Source organism: Triturus cristatus, chromosome 11 (assembly GCF_964204655.1).
Source record: "Triturus cristatus chromosome 11, aTriCri1.1, whole genome shotgun sequence".
NCBI lineage: Eukaryota > Metazoa > Chordata > Amphibia > Caudata > Salamandridae > Triturus > Triturus cristatus.
The window spans coordinates 1162969543-1162995828 of NC_140594.1; the positions used below are offsets into that span (position 1 = coordinate 1162969543).

The following is a 26286-nucleotide window of genomic DNA, read 5'->3' on the forward strand; positions in this document are numbered from 1 at the left end:
GGCTGTTCATTTTATTTAGGGTTGACTTTCTGGGCTGTTTATTCGAACTCTAGACGTAATTGCTAAACATTCTTTCTATAACCACAAAACTTTGAACGTCAATTCACAAAGTAAGGTAAAAGTCAGTGAATAGGCATATTGGTCAGAAACCGTACAAGTACTCACCTCAACCCCGTAGCATACAAAGAAGAGGACGACCAGAGCGATGAACAAGTAAACCCTCCAAAGAGTGGGAACGCAGGCGAGCTGCAAACAAGAACAATGAACACCTTTATAATACTTTTGAATCTTGTCTGATGAACACCACATCGGAACATCGGAACATCACATTTTCCTAATCAGTATCTAATAGCCATGGTACCATCTATGGAAAGCGGTCCCTTTTTAATTTAATCATTACCTTGTGTCATGCAAAGCAAGAGCATCCTCCTTCAAGTTCAAAGGTTATAATGCACCTGGGTCAATTCTCTGATGGATTTTGCTGCTTATTAGTTTAAGTTTGGATTAGTTTATACGTTTCTAAAATCTAAAAAATAAATAAATTTCAAGTGCCATGACAGTCCATCAAATGTTCACTTTTGATTCCCCTCCAAAGTTCTTGGATCCCCTTCATAGAGGAACAGATGTGTGACAACCTCAAATTCAATGATCAATTTATTGTTTAGTCTCGTGAAACGGATCATTCACAGTTCCGAGTCAAGGCACAAAGTAGCAAAATAAACTTTAATTATGATAGTTGGCACCCTAAATGTGGGCTTGAAAAAATACAGATTTTTACTGTCCTTCATGCCCTGCCGACCATGGGTCCACACCAACTTTGAATTAGCTGGAACTGAATCCAATCTAGTGGTGCAATATTAGGCCAAAAGAGTAGGAGCTGGGCAGGTGCAGGAACAGGATTGGGGTCAGATGGGGATGGCGCGTGAGCTGTCTACCTAATACTAGCCTCACTCAAACATTAGCTGTGTTCTGAACAGTGCGTTTCCCACTTTGTTGCACTCCTAGAATTCACTAAGAATGTATTACATGAGTGGAGCAACTGGTGTGAAGATGAGCCATGGTAGAAAACTATGGGTGGGCCAGGAACTCCACTCTGCATTCCAAGTGGAGTGCGCAGTTATGCAAAACAAATTCCACCAGCCACCGGCGGTGCGGAGTTCACCAGCATGCCTCCATTGCCACTTGTATTGTGAGCTCTACTCCCCCAAATCACCTTAAAAAGTGAAAACTCCCCAGTGCAGCAAATCTTACTATGCTGTATTCCATTTCCAAAAGTTGCGGCCATTGCAATAATATAACGTCAGCACAGAAGCTCAAACCAGAAAAAATAAGAGAAACTAACATGACGTAAGAGACAGAGAGGGAAGAGGTCCGAAGACGGGGGCGCGAGAGGGCAAACCGTGAGTGACAGACATTGTCTATAATTAAATGCTTTCCGAAGGGTGCACCATGCCTATTGTTTGATCCAGTGTTTTCCTGACTATGACACTTTCTCTGACTGCTCTGGTCATAGCTTGAGGAGATCTACTTCACTTCTTGCACTGTTACCTGCTGCGTGCTATTTTATTATCAAACGCCGACATTTTATCACGTACAGCCATAGGTTAACACACGGGTTCTATAAAGCTTCTCTGCTCCTCAACTACCATAACAACCTTTAGATCAGCCGGGCGTTAGCTTGGTCTTGCCTCCCTAGAGCTGGGGTGCTCCTGACTGTGCTGCAGGCCTAGGGGTCGGTGCGCCACAAGTTGTAGAGTGAGTGATGGAATTTATTTTCTTACTGAGTGGAATTCCGCCGCACGCGGAACTCCGCGGTATTTCACAGAGGGTTTGTTATTTTATAACTTTGTGGAATTGTAGGATTCCGCCAGCTCCGCCCACCCCTAAAAAAGAAAACCAGAAAGGGCAACAAAGTGCAGATTAACAGAGACTACATGTCACATGGCACTTTTTCAATTAACAGGGAACATGAAAATCTGCTTCTGATTTCCTTTGGAATCCAGATCACCTCTCCTATTGCAATTACTGTATAGGCAGAAACCATTGTAAAATAGAAGATGGTTCTTTAGCCTTCTGGTTCTTCAATGACTTTTCGATTACCGACTCGTGATCTACCCCAGAGAGTTAATTCCTAGTTAATGAGCATTGGCAACAGTGAGGCTTTCTGGGACATATACAACTAACATCCCCTCAAATGCACCTCTTTGTGCTGCTATATCACCAGTCACAGACATGGAGAAGATTTAAGACAGTCTAATGCAATATCTGATAGATATTTGGCTTGAGACTCCATTACTGCCAGCAACTGGGAAATATCCTCTCCCTTCGGCAAAGCTAAAGAAAGAGACTGCAATAATGTCACTAACAAGTGTGATGTGTTTACTGAATAAATTCCAGTCCTTATTAATCAGAATGCAGATCCAAGCAATGGCAGAAATGTAACTTGACACAATCCATTACTTAAAAGAAAAAATATATAGAAAATGTAGGCAAAATGTTACCTTAGCTCAAGATACAGAAGGAAGATCCCAGATGGGCACAAAGAAATATAGGAAGTAGGTGGGTTTATTCCTCTTTCATAGTAGAGGCAGTGGACCTTGATAAAGGAAAGAACGCTTGCTTGGGAAGGGTGAACAAGGTAGGGTAGGACATTGAATTTGCAAAGGTAAGTAACAGTGGGAGGAGGGCAGATGAGAAGAAAATGTTAGCTATGCCCCTAGTGAAATAAGCTGCCTCCCCATCACTCTCATGGAGACCCAATGACCTTGGCACTGCCCCTGCTGACTGAGGGGCTCCCTAAGGGAGTGCATTAGGGTCCCCCTATTTAACATTTCTGTGGTCATGATTACATTCAGTGTGATGTCAACAATTTTCATGTAAGATTCTACAGAGTACACTGTATTGGATTCAAGGTGACCTGTACCTCCGATATAATGTACAGTTCTTCGAAGTCACCAAAAATCAGGAAGATACACACTGCAGTCAGTCCAATCAGTAGTAGTGAGAATAGATCTAAAACAACAGAAAACAGGCATCTTAGAATCATTCAGAATGAAGCTTTAAAAACACATGACTTCTGCAGTGCAGGGTCCATAAAAAAGTGTTATTGCCACCTTCAGAAGAATTCAGTGCAACTCTCTAACTGAAATGTCCCCAAAATTATTATTTAGTTTTTACTTCTCTAGAACCAATTTTCATTTTTACCAGATAGTAAACCCCAGCTGTGCTGGCTCAGTGTTTTATGTGCCTGCAGTCTCTAAAGTCAATTAATGTAATCTGGTATTAAACTTTCAGACAATGCAGCTCAGAAACAGCAAGCCAGGTTGCCCTCCTTCTGTTTCTGAGCTATGCTGTCTAAAATAATACTCTGACTCCGAAACATTGAGTGAAATGAATGCACTTTGCATGCTGCAGCCACATAAAAACAGGAGCTGGGCTCTGCGTTTATCCAGCAGAGTCCATCATGATGCCACTGTGATGGTGCCTTTAGGGTAGAATACACCACGATGCATGATACTCCAGACCCCCGGTTTGATTGGCTCTCAGCCAAAAAGATGAGCCTGGACAGGGAGCACTGGTTGCTTGCATGGGTGCACCCAGGTCAATCTAACTTTGCCCTGTCATGTTCTAGCCTTTATTCTCTGTGTCCCACGTGACTGTGGGAATCTCCATTATGCCTGCGTGGGCAGGTGACGAATTCAGCTTCCCCTCCTTCTGTCCTATGGTGTTTACCAGTTACTTCATTGGCAAACACTGCAATCTTCCCTAACCGTAAAAGAAGAGATAACAACAAAAAAACACTGTCCCAAAACAAAACCAGAAGCGGAATGGACACTGAATGGAACACCAACAAACATCCTTCTTTAGGTGAACGCCCCAGGTAAATAGAACGTTCATATCATAAAGGATGCAGGACAGTCACATTATGAGCTGCACAGGTATGCTGTCACACCACATGGTCTCTTAGTCTCGTTGACGGTGCTGTAATTTGCTGGAGGTGATACCTGGTCCAGCCTTCTCGACCACTCGAGCCATCAGTGGTGATGATCCCGTCTCCTCGGGTTAGTCTCAACTGAGGCAGCTCCCTGTACTAGCACCAGCATCCTTGGTGCTGCTGACGTCTGTCTGTAACTTCCTCTCAGATTGGAGTCTATCAACTCCCTCTCTTGTCCCGCCGGCTTTTCGACACCCTGCTCTTGACTTCCCACCTCTAGAATTGGCATTTAATTAAATATCTTGAAATGCAATAAACTATGGGTAACCCATGCTGTTGGTAATGTGCCTCTGAGTGACCACCCATGAGTATTGCGCAAATGGGAGCCTGAGCTTGCATTTCGGAAATCTATCTCTGATCAGCTCATAGTAACCTACTGCATGTTGGATGCTTTGGCATGCCTCTAGGTGCCAGCTTTATCATTAGTTGCCTTCTGCTGCTGTTGAGTTTGCTGGTCATCCATCTGTGGGGGCTTTCCACTGAGAGTGGTGTAGGATAGAGTCATTGACTACCCACCCCATACTAAGGTGACACAAAGCTCCCCCCGTTGTTGTGTAGGTTGGTCTACTGGTACTCCGTCAGGAGAAGATAGCCCATTCCAGAGGCTGTTCATTGGGATAGGTTATTCAGATCACTTTATTCAGTGTCCTCACGAATCTCTCAATCTCCCCATTAGCTTGGGGCCATCTGGGGGGACCTTATTGTGCTTGAATGTCAGTGATCACAGGTAAGTGGCCACTTCCTCACCTTAGAACGGTGGGCCATTTCCATCCAGAATTCTTGGAAAAGCCCATGGGTCGCCATCATTTGCTTCAATTTGGGAAGTACCTGACTTGCTCCTTGGGTATTGACAATTTTGACTTCTGGGTACTTTGAATGGTCGTCAATGAGGACAAGGGTGTATCAGCCATCTGGAAGACATGAAAAATCCAGACTCGCCCAGACCAATGGGTGCTGGGGTCAACGCTCTGTGATGAGGGGTGCTGGGGATTCAGGGCCCCCTACGCTTGACACCAGGGACGGGATCTCACAGTTGTTTCTATTAACTCATCCATCAAAGGAACCCATACTTTGCTGAGAAGGTGGCTGTTTGATTTGGCCATCCCTCTAGTGACCAGCATGGGCCAGTTGTACATAACAGGTGGTTGGGCTCACAGGGATGACGATTCAGTGTCTCCACAGAAGGCAGCTGTCTGGGTCAGCCAGCTTCTCATAGCTTACTTGATGTAGGGATTCTGGTATTCTTCGAGCATCCAGTGTTCATTGTGCTCAGTGGATCTTGAGCATGTGCCACTGACTTGACTTGGTGGCCCTTAGGGCCAATTATAGGCATTCATCGGTGGCAGTGGATTGGCATATTGTCTAAGGGTGTGCAGAACTTGCAGAGTTTCACTGTGGAATTCCATGGAGTTGCATAAAAACTCCTTTCCATTCTGCGGAGTTCTGCCCAGCGCTAATTTCAATTTCTCACCTATTGATTAATTAGTCAAGATCTTCCATTTCCATCAAAAACGTTTCCCCTCTGATCCCCGCTCACACCCTTTCCCTCCGCTCTTTTTCATGGTAGTATTAAAGTTATTTGAAGTCCACAGTACACCCTTTTCTCTCAGCCCCAGAAATATCATCTTCACTGATACACACACATCTGGACATCAGTAAAAAAGCGTGGGCTGCTGGAGTTAAACTGAAAACAAAACATGCAAAAATAGAAAAACAGAAACAGATCGCTGATTCACAGATGACAACAGAGGCTCCCCACCATGGAGAGAAATGTGTCAAGCACAAACTGAAGAAAAGAAAAACAACAAAATAAGGAAAACTAAAGTTGAAACACATTCATCGCCCGTGGACCGAGAAGTCTATAGAAGAGAGAGGCGGCAGTGAGGAGCTGATTGGCTGCTCTCGGTTGAACCCCAGAAGAGAAAGGCGGCAGTGAGGAGCTGATTGGCTGCTCTCCGTTGAACCCCAGAAGAGAGAGGCGGCAGTGAGGAGCTGATTGGCTGCTCTTGGTTGAACCACAGAAGAGAAAGGTGGCAGTGAGGAGCTGATTGGCTGCTGTCTGTTTGTAGAGTCGTGGCCCAGGGCCTAGAAATAATGCTACACCACACGTGGGGTACAGTAGTGGCTAGTGCAATGCCTACCACGCCCAGCACCCCGGGCTATTTATTATCTTTGTAACGTGCCTTCCGTGTGGACGTCGGGCACGTCCACTGTGCGCACGCTCAAGGGGGGGCTCATTAACTATCGCCAGGGACCCCCGTAACAGTGGTCGGGTCCAACTCTGGCAAACACTACACTGTTGAACCCCGGATGCTTTCTTGGGATTTTGCCTGCAGATTGTTTCATGGGTGACTTTGTGGTGCAGCTTCTGGTGTTTAGAACCTTCACAACTTTCCGGGGGCGTCCGATCTGTGGTGGAAGAGTGGGTGTGCATGTACTGAAGCCCCTGGCTCAGCAAGGAGCTCACCATAGAGGTTTAATCTTGGAGCTAGCTAATCAAGGCTCTATACTGATCAAAGTGGTGCCATTCCGTTGGTCGGGAAGTTTGGAGCCTGTCTGCTGAATATCTGGGGAAAGCTTTCATTGCACATCTGGCAGAAATCTGGGAGTTCAGGGCAGACTGGTATAAACTGGGCACAGGCTGCACTTCCACTTGTTGCATCTCATGAACCATGTGCAGGGTGGATTGCCCTGGGAAAGTATGCAAAGTGCAGGAGGCCACATCTGTGTCTCACATCCTTTCTTTCCTGCTGCTCTGACATGGTCCTCATGGTCTTGTGCATCTAGAGTCAGCTCTGAACATGAGGTTTGTTCAGGGAGGTTCAGGTCACAGCAAGTGCGAAACGTGATCTAATAGCTGCCAGAGGAAAAGCCTGCAGAGTTACAGTATGCGCGGTGTTGAGTGTTAGAAGGGCAAATGGAACTGACTTTCTGCTTCTTAAAGTACAGAGGGTGACCACAGCACTGCCCGACTAAGAAATGAAGATTAAATTATATATCACAAAGGCAGCCAACTGGCCACAGGAAAGTGGATGGCGTGCCACAAATTCTGTGCCAGTGAGAGCGTCTGGCAATAAGAGATTTTTCATGCTGAGGCCATTGGGAAACAAGAGTCAAGACAAAACCGGCAGTGATGAAGAGGACACATTATCGAGCTCGAAATGGTGTTATATAACCAGCTCTCCTTGCACATTACATTTTTGAACCTTCATACATTTTCATGAGGTATAAATAAAAATGTCTATTTACAGTTCTAGGAATGCATTCTCTTGACTTCCTTCAGAACCGCCTCAACACTTACTAAGCACATCACAGTGGTGGAGACGACCATATCCACTGAGGTGTCCACTCCTGCCAACCTTTCCCCAGATGCCACCACGTAGTGCTCGTAGTGCAAGCGATCATTTTCAGCCTGGATCTTTTTCAGGAACTGCTGGAAGTTAAGGTTTGGGTCCATGCAGGTGACTATGGCTCTGCGTGGTTAAAACTTGAACACTGCTTCAGTCCCACATACTATCTCCAACACTTTGAGCTGACATGTTGGGTAAGTGGATTTGAGCATGTTGCTGAACATCTACTTCTTGCTGGTGTGCATGGCCTGGTTGTAGCCTATGGACAGCCTGGCCATGGCATATAGGATGAGCCTCCTACTCAGTGGTTGCTACAATCCCAGGTAGTCGAGAAGGTGCAATGGCAGTGCCAGCTGCACCATGTAGAGTTGAAGCACAATCACGAGGAATCCATGTCCAGAGACAGGCATGACTGAAGGCTGTGCTGCTGTTTGAGGTAGGCAAGGCTAGAAACTGATAGGCTGAGAGATGGTTAGAGGCAGGTCTTCGTGACTGTACTTCCCAGTCAGAGCAGGTATTATTGAGTAGACGGAGAATCAGACCAGACAAACATGGCACGCCTATCCTACAAAGAACCCACCACTGTCGCTGCACTGGAAGTGAGCACCCCATTGCTCTGGAAGATATAGCCCCATTGCAAGTGAACACACTCTACTTCTATCAGAGCATAGTATGCCGTTGTCTATGGTGGCGTGGTGCGTAGGCAGACTGGCTGGGATGATACCGTAGGGGTGAGCACTGGTAAACTCAGCCATTTGGTGGATAGCACAGTTTTTGCCAAATACCACTCTACAAGCTCAGTGCAGAGTGGCACAAATCTGCAAACTCTGGTGGCGCAGCAGAGTTTACCTCCCACCCCTAATATTGTCTCCAATACACTGGTAGTGGGTGAGATATACACGTAAGTATCAAACATACTCCTCTGGTTCGTCAGCCTCATCTGCTATTTCTAGCGTGGTGTTCTGGGTGCCTCAACAGGTAGTCGGTTGCGTTGTGAGTTCATGGGTGAAATTCTTGAAATTGCAGCATCCATTTCTCTATGCTGGGTGCCAGAATACCCTCCCGGGTGAGATGAAGCACTCTACAAATGTAATGATTGATTGATTGATGTTCTGATAAGGTGCCTTGACAGAGGGGAATCAACAGTTTGTGTTTCATTGTGACTACGAACGGATGTCCGTAGACGTAGAGATGGAAGTGCCAATACCCCCATTGCATGGCAATCACTTCTTTGTCATTCTGCAAATAGCGTTGTTTGGTGGGGGTTAGTAACCGACTAGCATACGGTACCTGTGCACACTCTCCAGATTCTAACTATTGTGTTAGAACAGCTTCCAGACCTTTTGGGCTGGCATCCACAGCTAAGATGTTTGGCCTTACAAGGTTAAAGTAGGCTATGGTTGTAATGGTCGAGAGTGCATCCTTGACCTTTGCCCCATGTCTAGGTGGTTGATGATTTATTGAGGTCTCGGAGGGGTTGGCTCAGAGTGGTCAAATCCTGTATGAAGCAGCCACAGTAAGTGACTATTTCTGGGAAGCTTGTGGAAATATGGATTTTTCTGATCAGTTATGTCCCCTATCTTGGACCCCAACGGTTTCATGTATGAATCACAAGTACATGTATGTTCCCTCCAGTTCCAGTTATGAAGACGCAAACACATGTGCGTCCACCGTCAACATGTCCTCTTTCAGATCCGCCATGAATAGGCCGGATATTCCATTCCTAAGTATGAAAGGCCACCGGCTTTATATGGTTCATTTATGCCATTTTACAGTCCAGGCAAGTAGGCCCTGATTCTGTCATCAAACTTTTCTTGCCTTCTGCCTCTGAACGCTCCAGTCTGAGCCTGCATCTGTGACCATGAACTTTGTCTCATTCTCTGCGCGGCTCACGAAGTCTGACATCAGTCTGTTGCCTGCCAAGAAACTGTATTTCACCTTCGAATTATCTGCTTCGTTCCCTGCCCAATGCATTCCTGTCTAGTAGTTTAAGTAAACATTCTTCCAGCTACCGAGCAAAGGCCCGGCTTCTCTGTCTTTATGCAAGTAATTCATAGCCCTATTATTATGGAAGATTTCCACCCACGCATCTAGTGTAGACACTTAGACGCTTGTACACGCACTAACAGTCAGTATAGTCAGTATAGAATAAGATTCTACTCTAAGAAGACCTCTCTTTTGGATAACATAGTTCTTTAAACATAGGATGTTAGATATGATTTGGGATTAGGTTGACTTGACCCTCCAGACTTCTGTCGCCACATGTAGAGCTAAATGTCAAGTCCCCTTCACCCCCTAGTTGCACGTCAATCACACGTCATGCGGCTGCGCGCGCATTTCCGCCAAGTATTTCTGCTGACATTGCGAAATTCTTTCATGTAACCACCCTATTATGACATCACATCTGATGACGTTCTTTAATCACACCCAATTACGCCTATTTTTGCTACGCATGAATATATTATCCACACTATCAATTGTTACGCCTCTTGTATTTGCTCCACTGTAATGCCTATTGTATAAAAGTGATTAATTATCAATAATGTATGTACTTCAATTCCTGAACCTTCGTGGTGATGGAACTTGGAGCAACCGATTCGAATCGACCATTGGAATAAAGCCCATTCCGAACCTCTAATACCACGGATTCTGCCTCTTATTTACTGAGCTATTTTTATTATGTTTCTGTATCAAATTAAGTCCCGGTAATTAAATTATTTACCACATGAATGGCGCCCGAACAGGGACACTTTCTCATCTCACGCGCCGGCGGTGCGTTGCAGGCCCGGTCTCCTGCCACAGCTGGACGGACAACAACGCGTACCAGCAGGATTTCCTGTATCTCCCTCCGGTCAAGCGGGGGCGACTGAGGCTGCGATCAACACCCAGACGAGGCGGTGAGAAGTGCGAAGTATCCCGACCAGAGCCTAGCTGAGAGAGCAAGATCCGAGGTATACAGAGGCCCACCAGTTTCCAAAGTCCCGAGTCGAGTCCAGTTTCCGAAGTCCCGAGTCGAGTCGAGTCCAGTCCAGTCCGGTTCAAGTTCAGTTCAGTTCCGAGGCCTTCCGTTTCCGAGCTACCCGGTGAGTACCATTACTGGGGAGGCGTTCTGACGTGCACATAGGTTGTGCCGGTCAAGACGGGTTTGGGTACACAAATCCGGTCTGCACTGTTTCAGCAGTGTATCTGTACTGTTTAGCAGTATATCTAGTATATCAAGTATATAAATTCAGAAAATTCAGATAATGTCGAGTATTATGTTTAGTGATTAAGTTTTCTTTAGATCGTCATCATCATTGTTGCTCAGTCAAATGTTAAATGTTAAATGTCTTAAATACGTTCTGCATATTGTGGTGTGAATGACTGTTCATTATTGTGTTTATTTGTATTAAGTTTGTTCAAGATCAAGTATCAGATCAGTTCTCAATATGCCGCTCTTTTCGAAATTAAGACAGATCACAACTAGAAAAGGGGTACTCGAAGAAGCTGTTCCCATTCCTCCTAGGGACACTCCAGGGTACTTCATGTATCATAAACATGGCTTAGACGCTATATTATTTCTTGATTTATGGGTAGACTATACCAAGGAATTACCAGAAAGTCAGAGGTGGCCCGCAGCTGGGACCTGGGATGCAGAGTGCATTATGAAAGTAGAGGAAGAGTTATGGAAAAGGAAAGTCAGACAGTCACAGAAAGACGCCGTTGAGTTATGGCGTAAAGAATCTCATAGACGTACAGAAAAAGCGCTCCGACAGGAAGAGAAAAATAAAGAGAATTCAAATAGAGTCCGAGAAAATCTATTAATGGAAGAAGGTACACGAGTGAAATCAGAACAAATGGACAGACAAAGAAATGCCCTTATGAATGGTATGTATCCCCTCCTGGCCGAGGGATTACCTAAGGCTACTCCGGAAATGCCAAAAGACTTGCCACCCCCATTGTTTCCAATAAAAATGCATCCAAAGGGGCATCCTAGAACCGCAGAAGATGTTTTTCTTTCTTCATATTTAGATGACGCAGCTCCCGAGTATGCTGATCCCGCCCCACATAGACCGCCTGCCAGGGAGGTTCAACGCCAAGATCCAGTATCCGTATCTCTACAGCAACAAATCCTGACACAAGTTCCGGCAAGCACATCTGTTTCTACATCTGTTCCTACGGCCACTTCTATAGCTATGTCCACACCTATAGTTGCTGTATCCCGTTCAACGAATCCTTTCACACCCGATACCCCAGACGGGGCTACCGGAGGTGCTACCAATATTTTTTCTACGCCACCCAGAGTAAATAAACTTACCTTTCAAGAATCAGCACATTCACGTACCCCCAAACTCATAAATGCCCGCACGCTTAAGGAACTTCTTATAGATTGTAGATATGACCCTGTGCCCGGCAAAGAGGACGAAATGATCATGGCATCATTACGTATCAGATGAGCCGCGGTGTATTTAGGGAAGTTACCAGGAATGACTGCGCATCTAGATAATATATATCATTTTGTCCAAACAGGGCGAGATTCTGAATGTATTAACAGAGCTATGGAATACCAGAAAGTGGAGATACAGGGGGAACTGTTACGTTTCCTTATAAATTGTGTGATCAGAAATCAAGACCGACCGGGGGTAGACCCGGAAGCAATGCAAATACTTACCAGATGGAGCCAGAATATATCAGAAGGGAGACATGATAAGCAAAATTGTATAATAGCCATGTGCCGAAAGATCCGTAAAGAAATAGAACGCCTACACGAAGAGAGATTAGCGGTAGACCAGTTCGAACAAAGCGAGGAGGAAGGATCAGGACTGCCCACAGGACAGTCAGACACCATAGCCTATGTAGGTAGAGGAAGATCTTGTAATAGTACTAGATGTTTTATTGACCCGATACGTCCGATATGTCCAGATAATAACAGGAATTTCCAGACACCTATAATAAATATAAAGTCCCCCGAGCATTCGTTCCAAGCCGCTGACAAATTACTCCGAGAACGAAGGGGTTATCATTTTCTCGATTCTATGGATGAACAAGAATTAGCCAGGTCAGCCGTTCAATGGGTTGACAGTCCCGGAATGTATGGTGATGATACAGTAGCACACACATTTTTGAATCTCACCCCAGATGAACAGCGTTTAGCTGGGATTTATATGATTCAACAACTCCTTATACTATATCAGAGTCAGCATTCAGATCCTGGTCCCTTGCCTGAAATACTGACTGAATTACTCACAAAAAGATGGAGAGGTTCAGGTACTAAGTTAATTAAAGAAATACTAGAATCAAGAAAGCAGTACATTCTCTTTGTATGCCCAGAACATGTCTCATTGCCCATTAAGGAAAGAACCACGTATTACATGGACAGACAGAATCCCTTACGAGAAGTACACCCAATAAAAGGCGAGGACAATGAGTTTAAACGTGTATTTGTATATACGCCTATATCGAAAATAGAATTGTTACAAATGAAGAAAGTGGTACCCAGTCATGACAAAGACCCAGCGGGTTTCCACCGAGAAATTAAAGACATGTTACTCATGGGAGAGTATACCTATCCCGACATTATGACAATATTAAAGGTATTAATGCCTGCTGGCATTTATGAAAAACTCAAGGAAAAAGAGTGGGAGGTGGGAGACCAAAAGATAGACTGGTCAGCATTAGAAGCAGAAGAAAAGGCCCGAACTGCAGGAGCAGGGCTTGGGGATAAAACTAAAGCACTACCAGGTTTACTAGTGCAGGTACTGCCACGTTTATTAACTACAAAAAAGGAAGACTGGGGTGCAATCTCAGCCTGTAAACAAAAGCAAGATGAAGACACTAGTGATTTCTATGCCCGATTTGAAAAATGTTTTGGTATAAATAGTGGCATAAAAGCAAGTAGCGAATCATACCCACATCTGTTTGTGACAAAATTAGTTGAAAACTCCTTACCCCAAGTGAAGAATAGAGTATTAAAATTCGAGAGTACCTGGCAAGGTAACACCCCATCACAAATGTTACAAATGTTACAGTACCATCACAATAGAATTAGAGAGGAACAAGAACATGAACAAAGACGCATGAAAGACACGAAAATGAAAATGCTAGTCTCCCAGACAGTTCCAGCTGAAGGACATAAAAAGGGTACGACACAGTCTAGTGTTTCGACAGGTCCTGTAAAAGGGACATGCAACTATTGTAAACAGCCAGGTCATTACGTACACGATTGTCCAGTTTTAAAACATAATATCGCCATAGGTAACACAAAAGAAAGACCACGGCCACCTAGACAGGATCAGAATGAACAAGGAGCACCGCAGCATGCACAGTCCATGCCAGCTCCACCACAGTCTATACAGTTTGTGCCAGCTGCACCAGCGCTGCCTGTTGCTGCCACACAAACCACGACACGACAGCTGTACCAGACCGCACAGTATGACTATCCTGATTATCAACGATACGCATGAACCAGCCTAGAGAGGGAAGTTGACTTACCCCTTATCGAGGTCCCTGTGGATCAAGAAGGACCTTATGTACATAGTGAATTATTAGGCCAAGATAGAAAATTTTTACTCGATACAGGGGCAAGTCGAACAACCATAAAACGTAGTGAAGTTCCAGGGGCACCCCTCTCAGGCTCACAGAATATTTCCCTTGGTTTTTCAGGAAAACCTATTGTTAATGAAGTATCACAGCCTCTTCCACTTACGATAGGACCTTTGACCCGAACTACAGATTTATTGCTTACTAAATCATGTCCAGAAAACTTGTTAGGTATAAAAACACTGAAAGCTCTAGGAGCTATAATATGTTGTTCTCCGGAAGGAGTAAGATTGTTTTTACGTGATTTCAAAGGTCACTATGTGTCTAGAGACATGGATCCCCGACTGCAGACTTTACCTACACATCTATGGGCACAAGGCCCTACGGATGTTGGTTGCATGAATATTACACCATATCGAGTTACACTAAAGGCAGGAGTAGTACTACCACGAATGCAACAATACAAGTTACCACCAGATGCTGTAGTGGCTTTACTACAAATCATTGACGAGCTCATTGCCCAAGGAGTGGTTGTGGAAACAGACTCCAATGTATGTAATTCCCCGATAATTCCGATTCTTAAACGAACAGATCCTAAGGCCCCGCCAGTATATCGATTGGTTATTGATCTGCGCGAATTAAACAAATGCATTGTGCCACAATTTCCTGTGGTCCCAGATATCTCGTCATTACTGACAGCTATTGATTCCGAAGCAACGTTCTTTACTGTAATTGATCTCAAGAATGCCTTTTTCAGCGTCCCTATAGATCCGGAAAGCCAATACTTGTTCGGATTTAGTTTAAATGGACGTAGCTTTAAATTCTCACGCGCACCTCAAGGATTTACAGAAAGCCCCAGCATCTATAGCCAAGCACTGAAACGAGAACTCGACAGTATCAACATGCCAGTTAACACTGCCATGCTTCAATATGTTGATGATTTGCTGATCACCGCTAGAAGCGAACGCGAATGTGAGCAAGCATCACTGACAGTTTTACAATTTCTAGCCGAAAAGGGGCACAAGGTGTCCCCTTCTAAGCTGCAATTCTGTGTCCAGCGAGTTGTTTACCTTGGACACTCGCTGTCCAAGGAGGGAAGGCAGCTTACACCCGACCGCATTCAGTTAATAGCTAACATGCCAATACCCAAGACACAAAAGGAGGTACGGGCTTTTATAGGCCTCACTTCATATTGTAGGCAGTGGATCCCTCAGTATGCATTTCTAGCAAAACCACTCATTCAGTTGACAACACAGGAGGCAACCACATCGACTGTTCTCCCCTGGACTCAGGAACATACACAAGCTTTTGAAAGCTTAAAGACAGCCTTATGCCAAGCACCTGTTTTAGCAACACCATGTTACAGTAAACAGTTTACACTCTTTGTTACAGAACGCGAAGGTACTGCCTTGTCAGTACTCACACAGGAACAAGCAGGAGCACACAAACCATGTGCTTATTTTTCTAGTACATTAGATCCAGTAGCTCAGGCTTTGCCTGCGTGCCTAAAATCAGTGGCAGCGACAGCTTTAGCGATCAGACAAAGCGATGCCATAGTGTTAGGACATCCATTGACAGTTCAAGTACCACATGCAGTAGAGGTTCTTGTGAATAGAACGCAGACACAACACTTGACTATAGCACGACTTACAGGGTATGAACTAACATTGTTTCAGCCACATATAGAAATCAGACGTTGTAACACATTGAATCCTGCCACACTTTTACCTGTAATCGGAACAGACCCACTAGCCCATGACTGTGTTGAAGTTATTACAATCACGACGAAACCCAGACAAGACTTAACCGATGTCCCATTGTCAGACCCAGACCTGACGTTGTATGTAGATGGTTCATGTATGAGAACAAGTACAGGAGAATTAGTGGCCGCTTACGCAGTCACAACAGACACTGAAATCATTGAAACAAATTGCATAAATACCTTGTCAGCTCAAGCCGCAGAGCTCATCGCTCTGACACAAGCCTGTATTCAAGCCACAAATAAAAAAGTCAACATATATACTGATTCACGTTATGCATTCGGAGTTGTACATGACTTCGGCGTGTTGTGGCGAGAGAGAGGTTATTTAACTTCTCACGGTACCCACATTCAGCACGGACCCCTCATTCATGCCTTATTAGATGCAATACATCTACCCACTGCAATATCAATTATGAAATGTAAAGCTCATACGAAAGTTACTGATATCATTTCTCAAGGCAATGATCTAGCTGACAGAACAGCTAAACAGACTGCTCAAACTCAAACATCCGACATGACAAAGACAATAGTCCCGACGCCAACACATTGTATGACGATTAAAGATCCTACTCTTGACGTAATTGATATACAGACACATGCTACATCAGAGGAAATAAAGAAATGGACTGAATTAGGAGGGATCCAAGCGGATCAGGGATGGATGACGAAGGAAAAATCTGTGTGGTTCCTTCCTGATTCAATGGTCCAAGTTATAATCAATACTGTACATAGTCCAGCACATCTAGGAGAAAAAGCTATGCTAGATAGCATTCAACACATTTGGTTCAATAAACATTTACGAGCAGCAGCTAAACAAAAAGTTCGTACCTGTATGATCTGTTGTCAGTTCAACCCAGGAAAAAGCGTACCTGTAGAACAGGGTGGATTTCAGCCTCCTGATCACCCTTTTGAAGTCCTCCAGATGGATTATATCCAGATGGAACGATGTCGAGGATTCAAATATGTTCTCGTAGTTGTCTGTGCTCTGTCCCGTTGGACGGAGGCATACCCGGTTTCAGATTACACTGCCCCGACTACTGCCAAACAGTTGGTTCGAGAATTCTTCCCACGATACGGTTTACCACGTGTTGTTTACTCAGATAACGGCCAGCCGTTCTCATCCGAATTAATGAAACACGTTTCACTTTTGTTAGGTTATCAGTGGAAGTTTCACTGTGTCCGACACCCCGAGGCAGCAGGTCTCGTAGAAAGACATAATCAGGTCCTGAAAATTAGATTGTCCAAAATATGCAGAGAGAAAGGTGTCGACTGGGTAGTAGCATTACCAGTTGCACTCTTTTACATGAGAATGGTAGCACACTCTCGAACAGGGCTATCCCCGTATGAGGTGATCTTTGGCAGACCACCAAATATGTGGGGGACGCCTATACCACGCAAAATAACTGATATTGACTGTAATATGCTGACAGATTACTTGGCTTCCTTGATGTCTGCACTACAATCTTGTCGTTCACAGGTAGCTGCAGCTTTTCCTGACAACACTGAGGTGAAACCCCATGACGTAGTTCCCGGGGACCTGGTCTTAGTGAGGAACTTTGATCGAAAGACTCAGCTGGATCCTAGGTGGAAGTCGCCGCAGCTGGTCTTGCTCACCACAAGGACAGCCGTGAAGATCGAAGGCAGGAAAGGCTGGATACATTCAAGTCATATCAAGAAATTCCATGGACTACCCTCGGATGTGAATACCACACCTTGTGTGTCTTCACCCATTGACTCAAAACTTCCTTTTGTTGAGAAGAGTAATTCCGAACATTATAAACTAAAACTTAGGTCTAATCAGTCAAGCAATTTGATTGTTTAAGTCCTCTCCGAGGTGAAGCGGTTGAATTGTCTCTGACATGTATCCCTTGGACCTGAATAGAGAATACACCCGAAAAATGTTGAAACGACAGGCGTACTGTAAATCACTGCGTAGTCATTGCACAGTGACGTTATTAATTTTGTTTTTCTTATGTCTTTTAATAATTACTGCAAGTATATTGTTGCACATATATTATCCTATTTCTAGACATGTTTACAATGTTACTGCTGAACATTCTTTTAGTGAATTACCTCCGCTTGAGTTGTCTTATAGATTTGCGCTGCGCAATAACACGTTTATTAGTATGTTACATCATTCCCATCAGGTTAGCAATGCTACAAATTGTTGGATATGTGGCCGACTCCCTCCCTATCAGAATTATAAAGGAATTCTACCTCTCTTCCCATACCCGTTCACACACAACGGCTCCTGTGGAGCATGGTTTAGTCTAATTAATTCTCTAGATTCAAATTCTGCAGTTTATCAAGATAACTGGGTATGGGGAAATTTGAACTTAGTTTTACTTAAGGTCTGCTATCCTAACAAGGAGGGACTTCCCCAGAGAACAGGAAATGATCTAGAAAATGAAGTGTATGGATTAGGTAATTTTACGCTTAATCTTATGATCCTAAATATCGAATCCGAAGCTACTCCAATTTTGCCCGCTATGTCAATATTTCCAGTAAAAGGTGAACTATGTATAAGAAAGAATGGTTCCATACATATGGGCCATAGTAGATGCACCACTGTAGTAGAATTTAGTGATCAAGGCAAGTCTACATTTAGAGCTTCCCGCCATTCCTATTTCATATGTGGTCAGACGGCATATGTACGTTTGCCTCTAGATTGGGATGGTACCTGCTACATTGGATTTCTTTTACCACCCGTTTTCCTAGCTCCTCCTGATTATCACAGAAATACTCATTTAGTACACAATAGAGAAAGGAGAGATCTTCCAATTGTTGATTACACTGAAACAGCATGGGAAAAATACACAGATTTCAATAAAGGTCTCTTTCCCTATATGGGTACCGTTACTAATAGTAAGCTGATACGTCGATTAACTAGAACCCTTGAAGCAGTAGTGAATGAAACTATTTCCGCCTTAGGCAATTTAACAGAAGAGCAGTCTGCTATGCGGATTGTTGTGCTTCAAAATCGTCTTGTCCTTGACGTCATCCTGGCCGATAGGGGCGGAGCTTGTAGGGTCATCGGATCAAGCTGTTGCATTTTCATACCAGAAAATTCGCCATCTGTATATAAAGCCATAACTCGCCTTCATAAGATTGTAAGCCAGATACACCAGAATCCAGGCACCTGGACTTGGTCCGGTTGGTTTTGGAGTGTATTATCTACCTTTGGATGGAAGGTCCTATCCTTCCTAGGTATTGGCCTTCTCATACTATTCAGTTGCTGTCTATGTCTACAATGTGGACCAGCGATCTGTGGTCTGTGTGCCACATCGTGTATTCCACCACCAAGATTTCATTCCTCCCAGAAGAAAAAAGAAGAACAAATGATGCTATATGAACAGATCAACGGATTGATGAAGATTGATATCTCTTAACGGGCAAGTAGGGGACAAGGAGGGAATGTGGAAATATGGATTTTTCTGATCAGTTATGTCCCCTATCTTGGACCCCAACGGTTTCATGTATGAATCACAAGTACATGTATGTTCCCTCCAGTTCCAGTTATGAAGACGCAAACACATGTGCGTCCACCGTCAACATGTCCTCTTTCAGATCCGCCATGAATAGGCCGGATATTCCATTCCTAAGTATGAAAGGCCACCGGCTTTATATGGTTCATTTATGCCATTTTACAGTCCAGGCAAGTAGGCCCTGATTCTGTCATCAAACTTTTCTTGCCTTCTGCCTCTGAACGCTCCAGTCTGAGCCTGCATCTGTGACCATGAACTTTGTCTCATTCTCTGCGCGGCTCACGAAGTCTGACATCAGTCTGTTGCCTGCCAAGAAACTGTATTTCACCTTCGAATTATCTGCTTCGTTCCCTGCCCAATGCATTCCTGTCTAGTAGTTTAAGTAAACATTCTTCCAGCTACCGAGCAAAGGCCCGGCTTCTCTGTCTTTATGCAAGTAATTCATAGCCCTATTATTATGGAAGATTTCCACCCACGCATCTAGTGTAGACACTTAGACGCTTGTACACGCACTAACAGTCAGTATAGTCAGTATAGAATAAGATTCTACTCTAAGAAGACCTCTCTTTTGGATAACATAGTTCTTTAAACATAGGATGTTAGATATGATTTGGGATTAGGTTGACTTGACCCTCCAGACTTCTGTCGCCACATGTAGAGCTAAATGTCAAGTCCCCTTCACCCCCTAGTTGCACGTCAATCACACGTCATGCGGCTGCGCGCGCATTTCCGCCAAGTATTTCTGCTGACATTGCGAAATTCTTTCATGTAACCACCCTATTATGACATCACATCTGATGACGTTCTTTAATCACACCCAATTACGCCTATTTTTGCTACGCATGAATATATTATCCACACTATCAATTGTTACGCCTCTTGTATTTGCTCCACTGTAATGCCTATTGTATAAAAGTGATTAATTATCAATAATGTATGTACTTCACTTCCTGAACCTTCGTGGTGATGGAACTTGGAGCAACCGATTCGAATCGACCATTGGAATAAAGCCCATTCCGAACCTCTAATACCACGGATTCTGCCTCTTATTTACTGAGCTATTTTTATTATGTTTCTGTATCAAATGAAGTCCCGGTAATTAAATTATTTACCACAAGCTTCTGAAGTCGGAGAGACTAGATGGTGTGGCCGCTTCCTTGACATTGACCCACCCACATTGATGACTACAGAAAATCCTGCCAGCATCTCCTGGATGATGTTCATGAGAACTCTTCCGCTGCACTTGAGATTCCAAAATGTAATCGCATATAGCGTTGAAACCCTACATGACTGGAGAATGTCATTATGTATCTGCATTCTTTGGCTAGGGTTACGTGGGGTTACCCTGACCGCAGATCCACCTTGGTGAACCAACTGGCTCCATTTAGTTTAGTTAGATGTTTAGCACTCTAATGTCCACACGGTTGTATGACGTTACCTCACATGCATTTACCCCACATGCTTTTACCCTGCAGTTTTTGCTCCGCAATGCACTCCGTTACAACGCATTCCCCATAACAATGCAATTTCTATTCTAACTCCGGGGGGGGCGTTACTTTTGGGAATGTGTTGTAACAATATGCGGTATAAAGCCCTGCGTTGCGTTGTAAACGTTTTTGTAGAGTAACAACTGCGGGGTAAAAGCATGCAGGGTAAAAAATGCGGGGTAAAGGATGTTTCCCATCCACACAAATGCGGACTTCGCCTGGCTGATTTGGCATCCTAATAGCCATGATGGGCGATACTTATGGGGTGGGGCCTGTGAGTTTCTCTATGATGCCAACAGCTTTGAGTTTTTCCACCTTAGGTCTTGGAATGAATGCCAATCGGCAATGTCAAAGCACGACTGGCTGCACTGAGTTGTCAATATAGAGCTTGATGACTTCTCTACTCATACAGCCTTCCAAGGAGATCAAGATTAGGGACTCCTCTAGGCAAATTACTTAGTGCTCTTTGAGGCCAATACAGACTATGAAGACGTATCAGTCCTGTATTAATACAATAGCAGTCAAGAATTTCTTATGCATGCCGTTGGCTCTCTTGACTAGGGGTGGGCGGAATTTGTGGAATTAACCTTCGCAAATTATCGCGAGAATGTTTAAAATTATCGCAAACAAGCAGAAATATCGCGAAGATGCGGAAGTTTTTTTCCGGCATGTTCGCGAGATTTTCTGCATGGTTGCGGGTCGCCAACTTACCCATGTGGTTGCTTGCGGGCGCGGCCATCTTGTTTTGAGTTGTTCTCGCGGTGCATGATCGCGAGAAGAAAGACGTGATCGCGCGACGCATGACGTCACTGCGGGCTCGAACTGTCGCGAGACAGCGCAAATGGCTAAAAACAATACAACATCTCATGGAGAACGCGACCGGATCAAGAAAACTTGTCGGCGAACGCAGGGATTCAGGTAAGGCGATCGCGCGCGCGCGAGAATGTATCATTTTACAGCGCGAGCAAGAAACAAATTATCGCCAAGCTGCGGAAACCGGAATTTTTGACATTTTCGCGCTCTCCGCGGAACGCAAAAATGTCAAATTATCGCAATTTCCGCGAACGGAACGAAATTTTTGCCCAGGCCTACTCTTGACCATGCTGCTGGATTCTGGACTGAAAGTTTGCAAGTGCAGCAATCATACCCTTAGAGCAAACACAGGATCTAAAAATACCTTAGTGGCAAATGCAGGACCACTATCTCAGAGAAATGTATGAACTGCTCCCATTGCTACTAAGCATGCAAGACTTGTACTCATTGTTGAGCTGAGTCAATCTTTTGTGGTCAAACACAAAGGAATCTACATCAGAAAGAGACCACAGTCAATGTGTACCTACATCGACTATTTCTAGGGGTCTGAAATGATCAAGGAACACCACTTCAAACGATTTTGTTGGCTATTGTGAGGGGAATAGCTGCTGGTTTTACTGTAGGTGAATGTTTTATTTGTTGACAAATAGTACACTGCTGTACATCATTCTTTGCATTCTTAGCTGGTTGAGGCATCCAGTGTTATTGCTTTTCAATTAATACAATTGCACTAATGCCAGCATGAGCCAAAGCTATCCCTTCATGTGTCGCCCACCTTAAAACCTATCTAGCTCGCTCATTAAATATCCCCATGATCTCTGGGATGAAAACCAAATAAACATTGACTTTGTTGATGAAATAAGACTATTTGGAAGGAAACCATCTGGAGGCTTTTCACCTTTCAATGTTGCTTGTATTGCCACCATAATGTCTGCATCATTTGAGATCGACCTAGAGCACATACCTTAAAAGTTTGCACTGCTCTCTTGATAGCTAAGTCAGCTGCACAGTTCTCCTTAATGTGAATTACTTCACTTTTATGAGCCATTGTGTGTTGTACATGGACCCAAGGAATCTTGCCCTGTAGAATAGTTATCTTTCCCAAAGATGTTTCTCTTTTATCAATGTGCCTTTTGAATCTCCAAATCTGTTTAGATGACAATGTGGCAAGTCCACATTCTAACCAGAATGCAGAGTCTGACACAATAAGTGTGGGAACAGACAGGTCAGTTTTCTGAGAAGCAAGTGATAATGCATGTATTTCTTCCATCGGTACAGGGGAGTCACATAAAACACTTGTGTGTGTCCACAGCATTATGTATTAGCAGTCATAAAAAATTATACCTTGAAACTGTAATTACTCTATGATGCATCTTAACTTTGCTTTGCTTATGAATTTAGTGGGTATTGGGCCTGAACTTGTGGTTCACTTCACTCCTTAGGGAAATCAAATCTGGTACATAATCTTTGTCCCTCCTTGTTTGGTTTCTTTCCAAATGGAGAACCTTTTTTAAAGCCCACTCAGGTTGTTATTTTTACCTGAGATCTTCAGGTACCAACGCTTTCATTATTGCCTCCTCACCATGAGGAGTCTGCCTTATAAACAAAGGAGATCAACCATCCTCTGTGAGAATAATGTTGTAGGGATGTGACAAATGTGACCAGAATACTACTTTGATTTTTTGTAATATATCCCCTTCAAATTGCAGTTTTACATCATCAACTCTGTCAGAAGAGTTCACATGTGCATCTGGTGTTTTGAGTAGGCCTGGGCAACATTTAAATTTTGCTGGCGTAATTCATGTATTTTCAGGAACTTTGCATTAAGCTTCTTACATGAAATGCTTGAAATGATACCATTCAACTACTTTGGGTAACTACGTGCCATTTGCTGTAAAAAACAACATACGCGAGCAGCTGCTGTTTAGTTTGCTTTTGTTTTTTGCACATTTGTAGCACAAAATGTATCCTTGCGAGGATGCATTTTGAGCTCAAATATAGTGCAAAATGACAGATTTAACTGATTTTTGCTGAAATTTAGCTTAAATTCTCAAAAGAAAATTATGTGAATTTGGCAAGCCCCTAGATTTGACTTATATATTCTTGAATTGGCGTCACTGCCAGATGATTTTTAGGAATCTGACGAGCTATCATTATTTCTTCTGCATTGTCGAGAAGTACCAATGCCCAAGTCCCAAGTGTGCACATTTTCTGAGACATGTTTCTTCTTTGTTAGCTCAGCAACTCTCTCTTTCCTAAAATAAGCTTTTGAGTCTAAATCTTTCTCTTCTTTCTTCAGCATAAACTCAGCTGTCTCTCTTTAACTTTTCTGCCTGGATCCTTTTTGTGATAAAAAGGGGCGTCCGCCCGCCACCCTAGCGGTGCAGGGACCGGCCACCAGTGGTGAGGCAGTCCCGAACCGGCAATTAGGATGCCACCGCCACCGTGGCAGTGGCATCCTCTATTCCCAGCATTGTGGAAGGTGGTGCTCACAGCACCGCCCACCACAATGCTGGGAATGCACGTTGCCTGCCACCTTGTCCATGACAATGTAGGGGGTACCATAGGTACCCCCATGTGCACCCCCCCAATAACCTGTGAGCCCGCAACGGGCCCCCGTAAGCAAAATCCGCATGGCTTTCCATGGCGGGGTCTCCGCCATGGAAAGTCGAGCTCCGCTGCCCATGCTAATATGGATGGCGGTGTCTAGCAGACACCGCCACCATATCCAGACCCTTTTCCGCCCGGCCGACCGGGCGAAAAACCGGCAGACGGTCTTTCCGTCTGCTAGGGACCCCCGCGATACTAAGATGGCGGGGGGAAATGGGTGGCGGGCAGGGTATGATGTAGGGCAGATCGCCACTGCCATGCGGGCGGTGGCGATCCACCCTACATCATAATAGACCCCTTAGTCCATCTACTGCTTTCTGTCTGCTGACTCACCATAATCCTGCAAACAACAGAAATAATGCTGATACTGGTCTGGCTTTTTAATTCATCATGTCCCTCAAATTGTATCCATCCTACCTGGAGTTCAGCTGTGGCAGAGATTCAATCCTGGTTTTCGGTTTAAATATCTGCTTTTTTTAAATTTCTGGTGCGGTCTTTTCTTTACCCGAACCTTCAGACTTGATTTTGTTTTGAATTGCAGTTTTGTGACTCGAGAACCTAAAGTATCCTGGCGTACAGAGTTATGTATTTCTAAAATAATTTTAGAAAGCCCCCATTTGTGATCTTGAAGAGTAACAACAGCCAAACATTGGCACACTGCCAAGACTGCTGCTTCCCCTTGAACATTATTAAGAACTATCGAAGAGACTGTTTCAAAATTAACTGTCAGGTTTATCCCTAAATCAACAGCCGGTGAGGCTACAAGCTTCTTCTGTATTTGTTTCAACACCACCAAAAGCACCGCCAAAGAGGGTGTGTCATGCGTAGTAGTTTAAATATTCCCAAAAATTGTTCCTCCTGTGGTACACTCTTCTACAGGTGGATGATACATAGGTAGCATTCTGTGTCTTGAATTAATGTGTAATTTTGAAAGCAATCCAAATCCAAAATCTTGATTTTGCCACTATCTAATAGGCCATAAAAGCAGTTATCTTAAAATGCAATAAAATACATCATAAAACAATTTAAAAATATTAAAGTATACATTCAAAAAGCAACGAAATAAGCCAAAAGCAATCAAAAATTGAATCTTATCTCGTTTTATGGGAGTTTTCCCCATGATTGCATTATTAGTCAGTCGACTAATTGCCCCACCATGTAGGATCTATTTGTTGTGCAGGACCTGGCACCACTGCTCCTGTCGATAATGTCAGTAAGAAGTACTGTAAACATGGTCTCTATTTATCTACAAACTGATTTAGTAACGGTATTAATTGCGGAGCATTCAGCTACATCTAGCTGCAGAGATAAACCAGGCAACACTGGCCAGGCAACCCCCTGGAATACTTAAGGGATCCAGTCTGGCCTTCCTCCTACATGTGGTCACTGTCCACCAACCCATGCTGGTTGTTCCTGATATCTCACCAGAATTCCTAGGAATGAAAAGTTTCATAGTCTGCAGGAAGAGGAGCAGCTTTATATGCATGAAAGCGATTAGTGATTGGATCTACGGGATTAAACTCCACCCATGAGTAAAATATTTCAAAGGGTTATGCAGCCTGTGCATTTACAACACAAGTTACTGCACCCATCACCTCAGGGAAGTTCCTCACTGTGAGGTGTTGCGTTAATGGCGTCCTGAAGTTTACTCTTATCACAACAGGTTGTTCTATCATTGAGAAACAGATTCATAATGAGATTCAAAGCTGAAATCACAATGGGGAATAACTGTTACTAGTCAGGTGCCCCCAGCAGAAAGGAGGTTTCTGTCTGAACTGAGGGAGGAAACCAATCTTACCATGGATGACTCTCCTATTAGTAGTACTAGCAAATTCCTATGTCAATCAAGATTACTCAAAAATTGGCCCCACTGATAATAAGTCTGTTGTAATTCCATACGAAAAGGAGGCCCAAGACCAGGTTTTCTAGACCCCCCCACCCCGCAGAAGTGCAGGCTTGATGCCAACTTACCAATTTAAAACAGGAAACCTGGGGCACTGCAGCCCAGGACCCACCTGAGCACGGCTGGAGGATCGTGCATTGTGGGTAACAATTAGTCCAGTGAGTCTCACAGGATCATCTCAAACCCCCTCCCTTCCTGCCTCTAGCTTAACTTCTCAGCACCAAAAGGGCATTTGTGGGTTTCTAAGGTGGCCTCTCAATGCATGTCATAGTTGAACAACAGAAGTGTTGTTCCATGTGGAGAAGGCTGTTGTCTATCTCTGCTCTCAGTAGTTATGGTGTCTGAAAAAGCTGATATCGGCGA

The 26286-nt window shown here is 44.1% G+C and overlaps 1 protein-coding gene and 1 pseudogene across 3 annotated transcripts in view; both read right to left on the reverse strand.

The window, feature by feature from the left end:
• Window positions 1-26286, reverse strand: part of LOC146788641 (putative cation-transporting ATPase 13A4) — a 750103-nt gene that overhangs the window by 3939 nt on the left and 719878 nt on the right. For 2 of the 3 annotated variants that reach the window (XM_085635845.1, XM_085635843.1), the window contains 2 exons: window positions 2924-3012; window positions 166-246 (listed from right to left, as the gene is read on the reverse strand). In XM_085635845.1, coding sequence (XP_085491971.1) covers window positions 166-246; window positions 2924-3012 — 170 coding nt within the window. The remainder of the gene's footprint in view (window positions 1-165; window positions 247-2923; window positions 3013-26286) is intronic. The other variant, XM_085635846.1, reaches the window with a different exon arrangement.
• On the reverse strand, window positions 7248-7754 carry LOC146788642 (thiol S-methyltransferase TMT1B pseudogene; annotated as a pseudogene).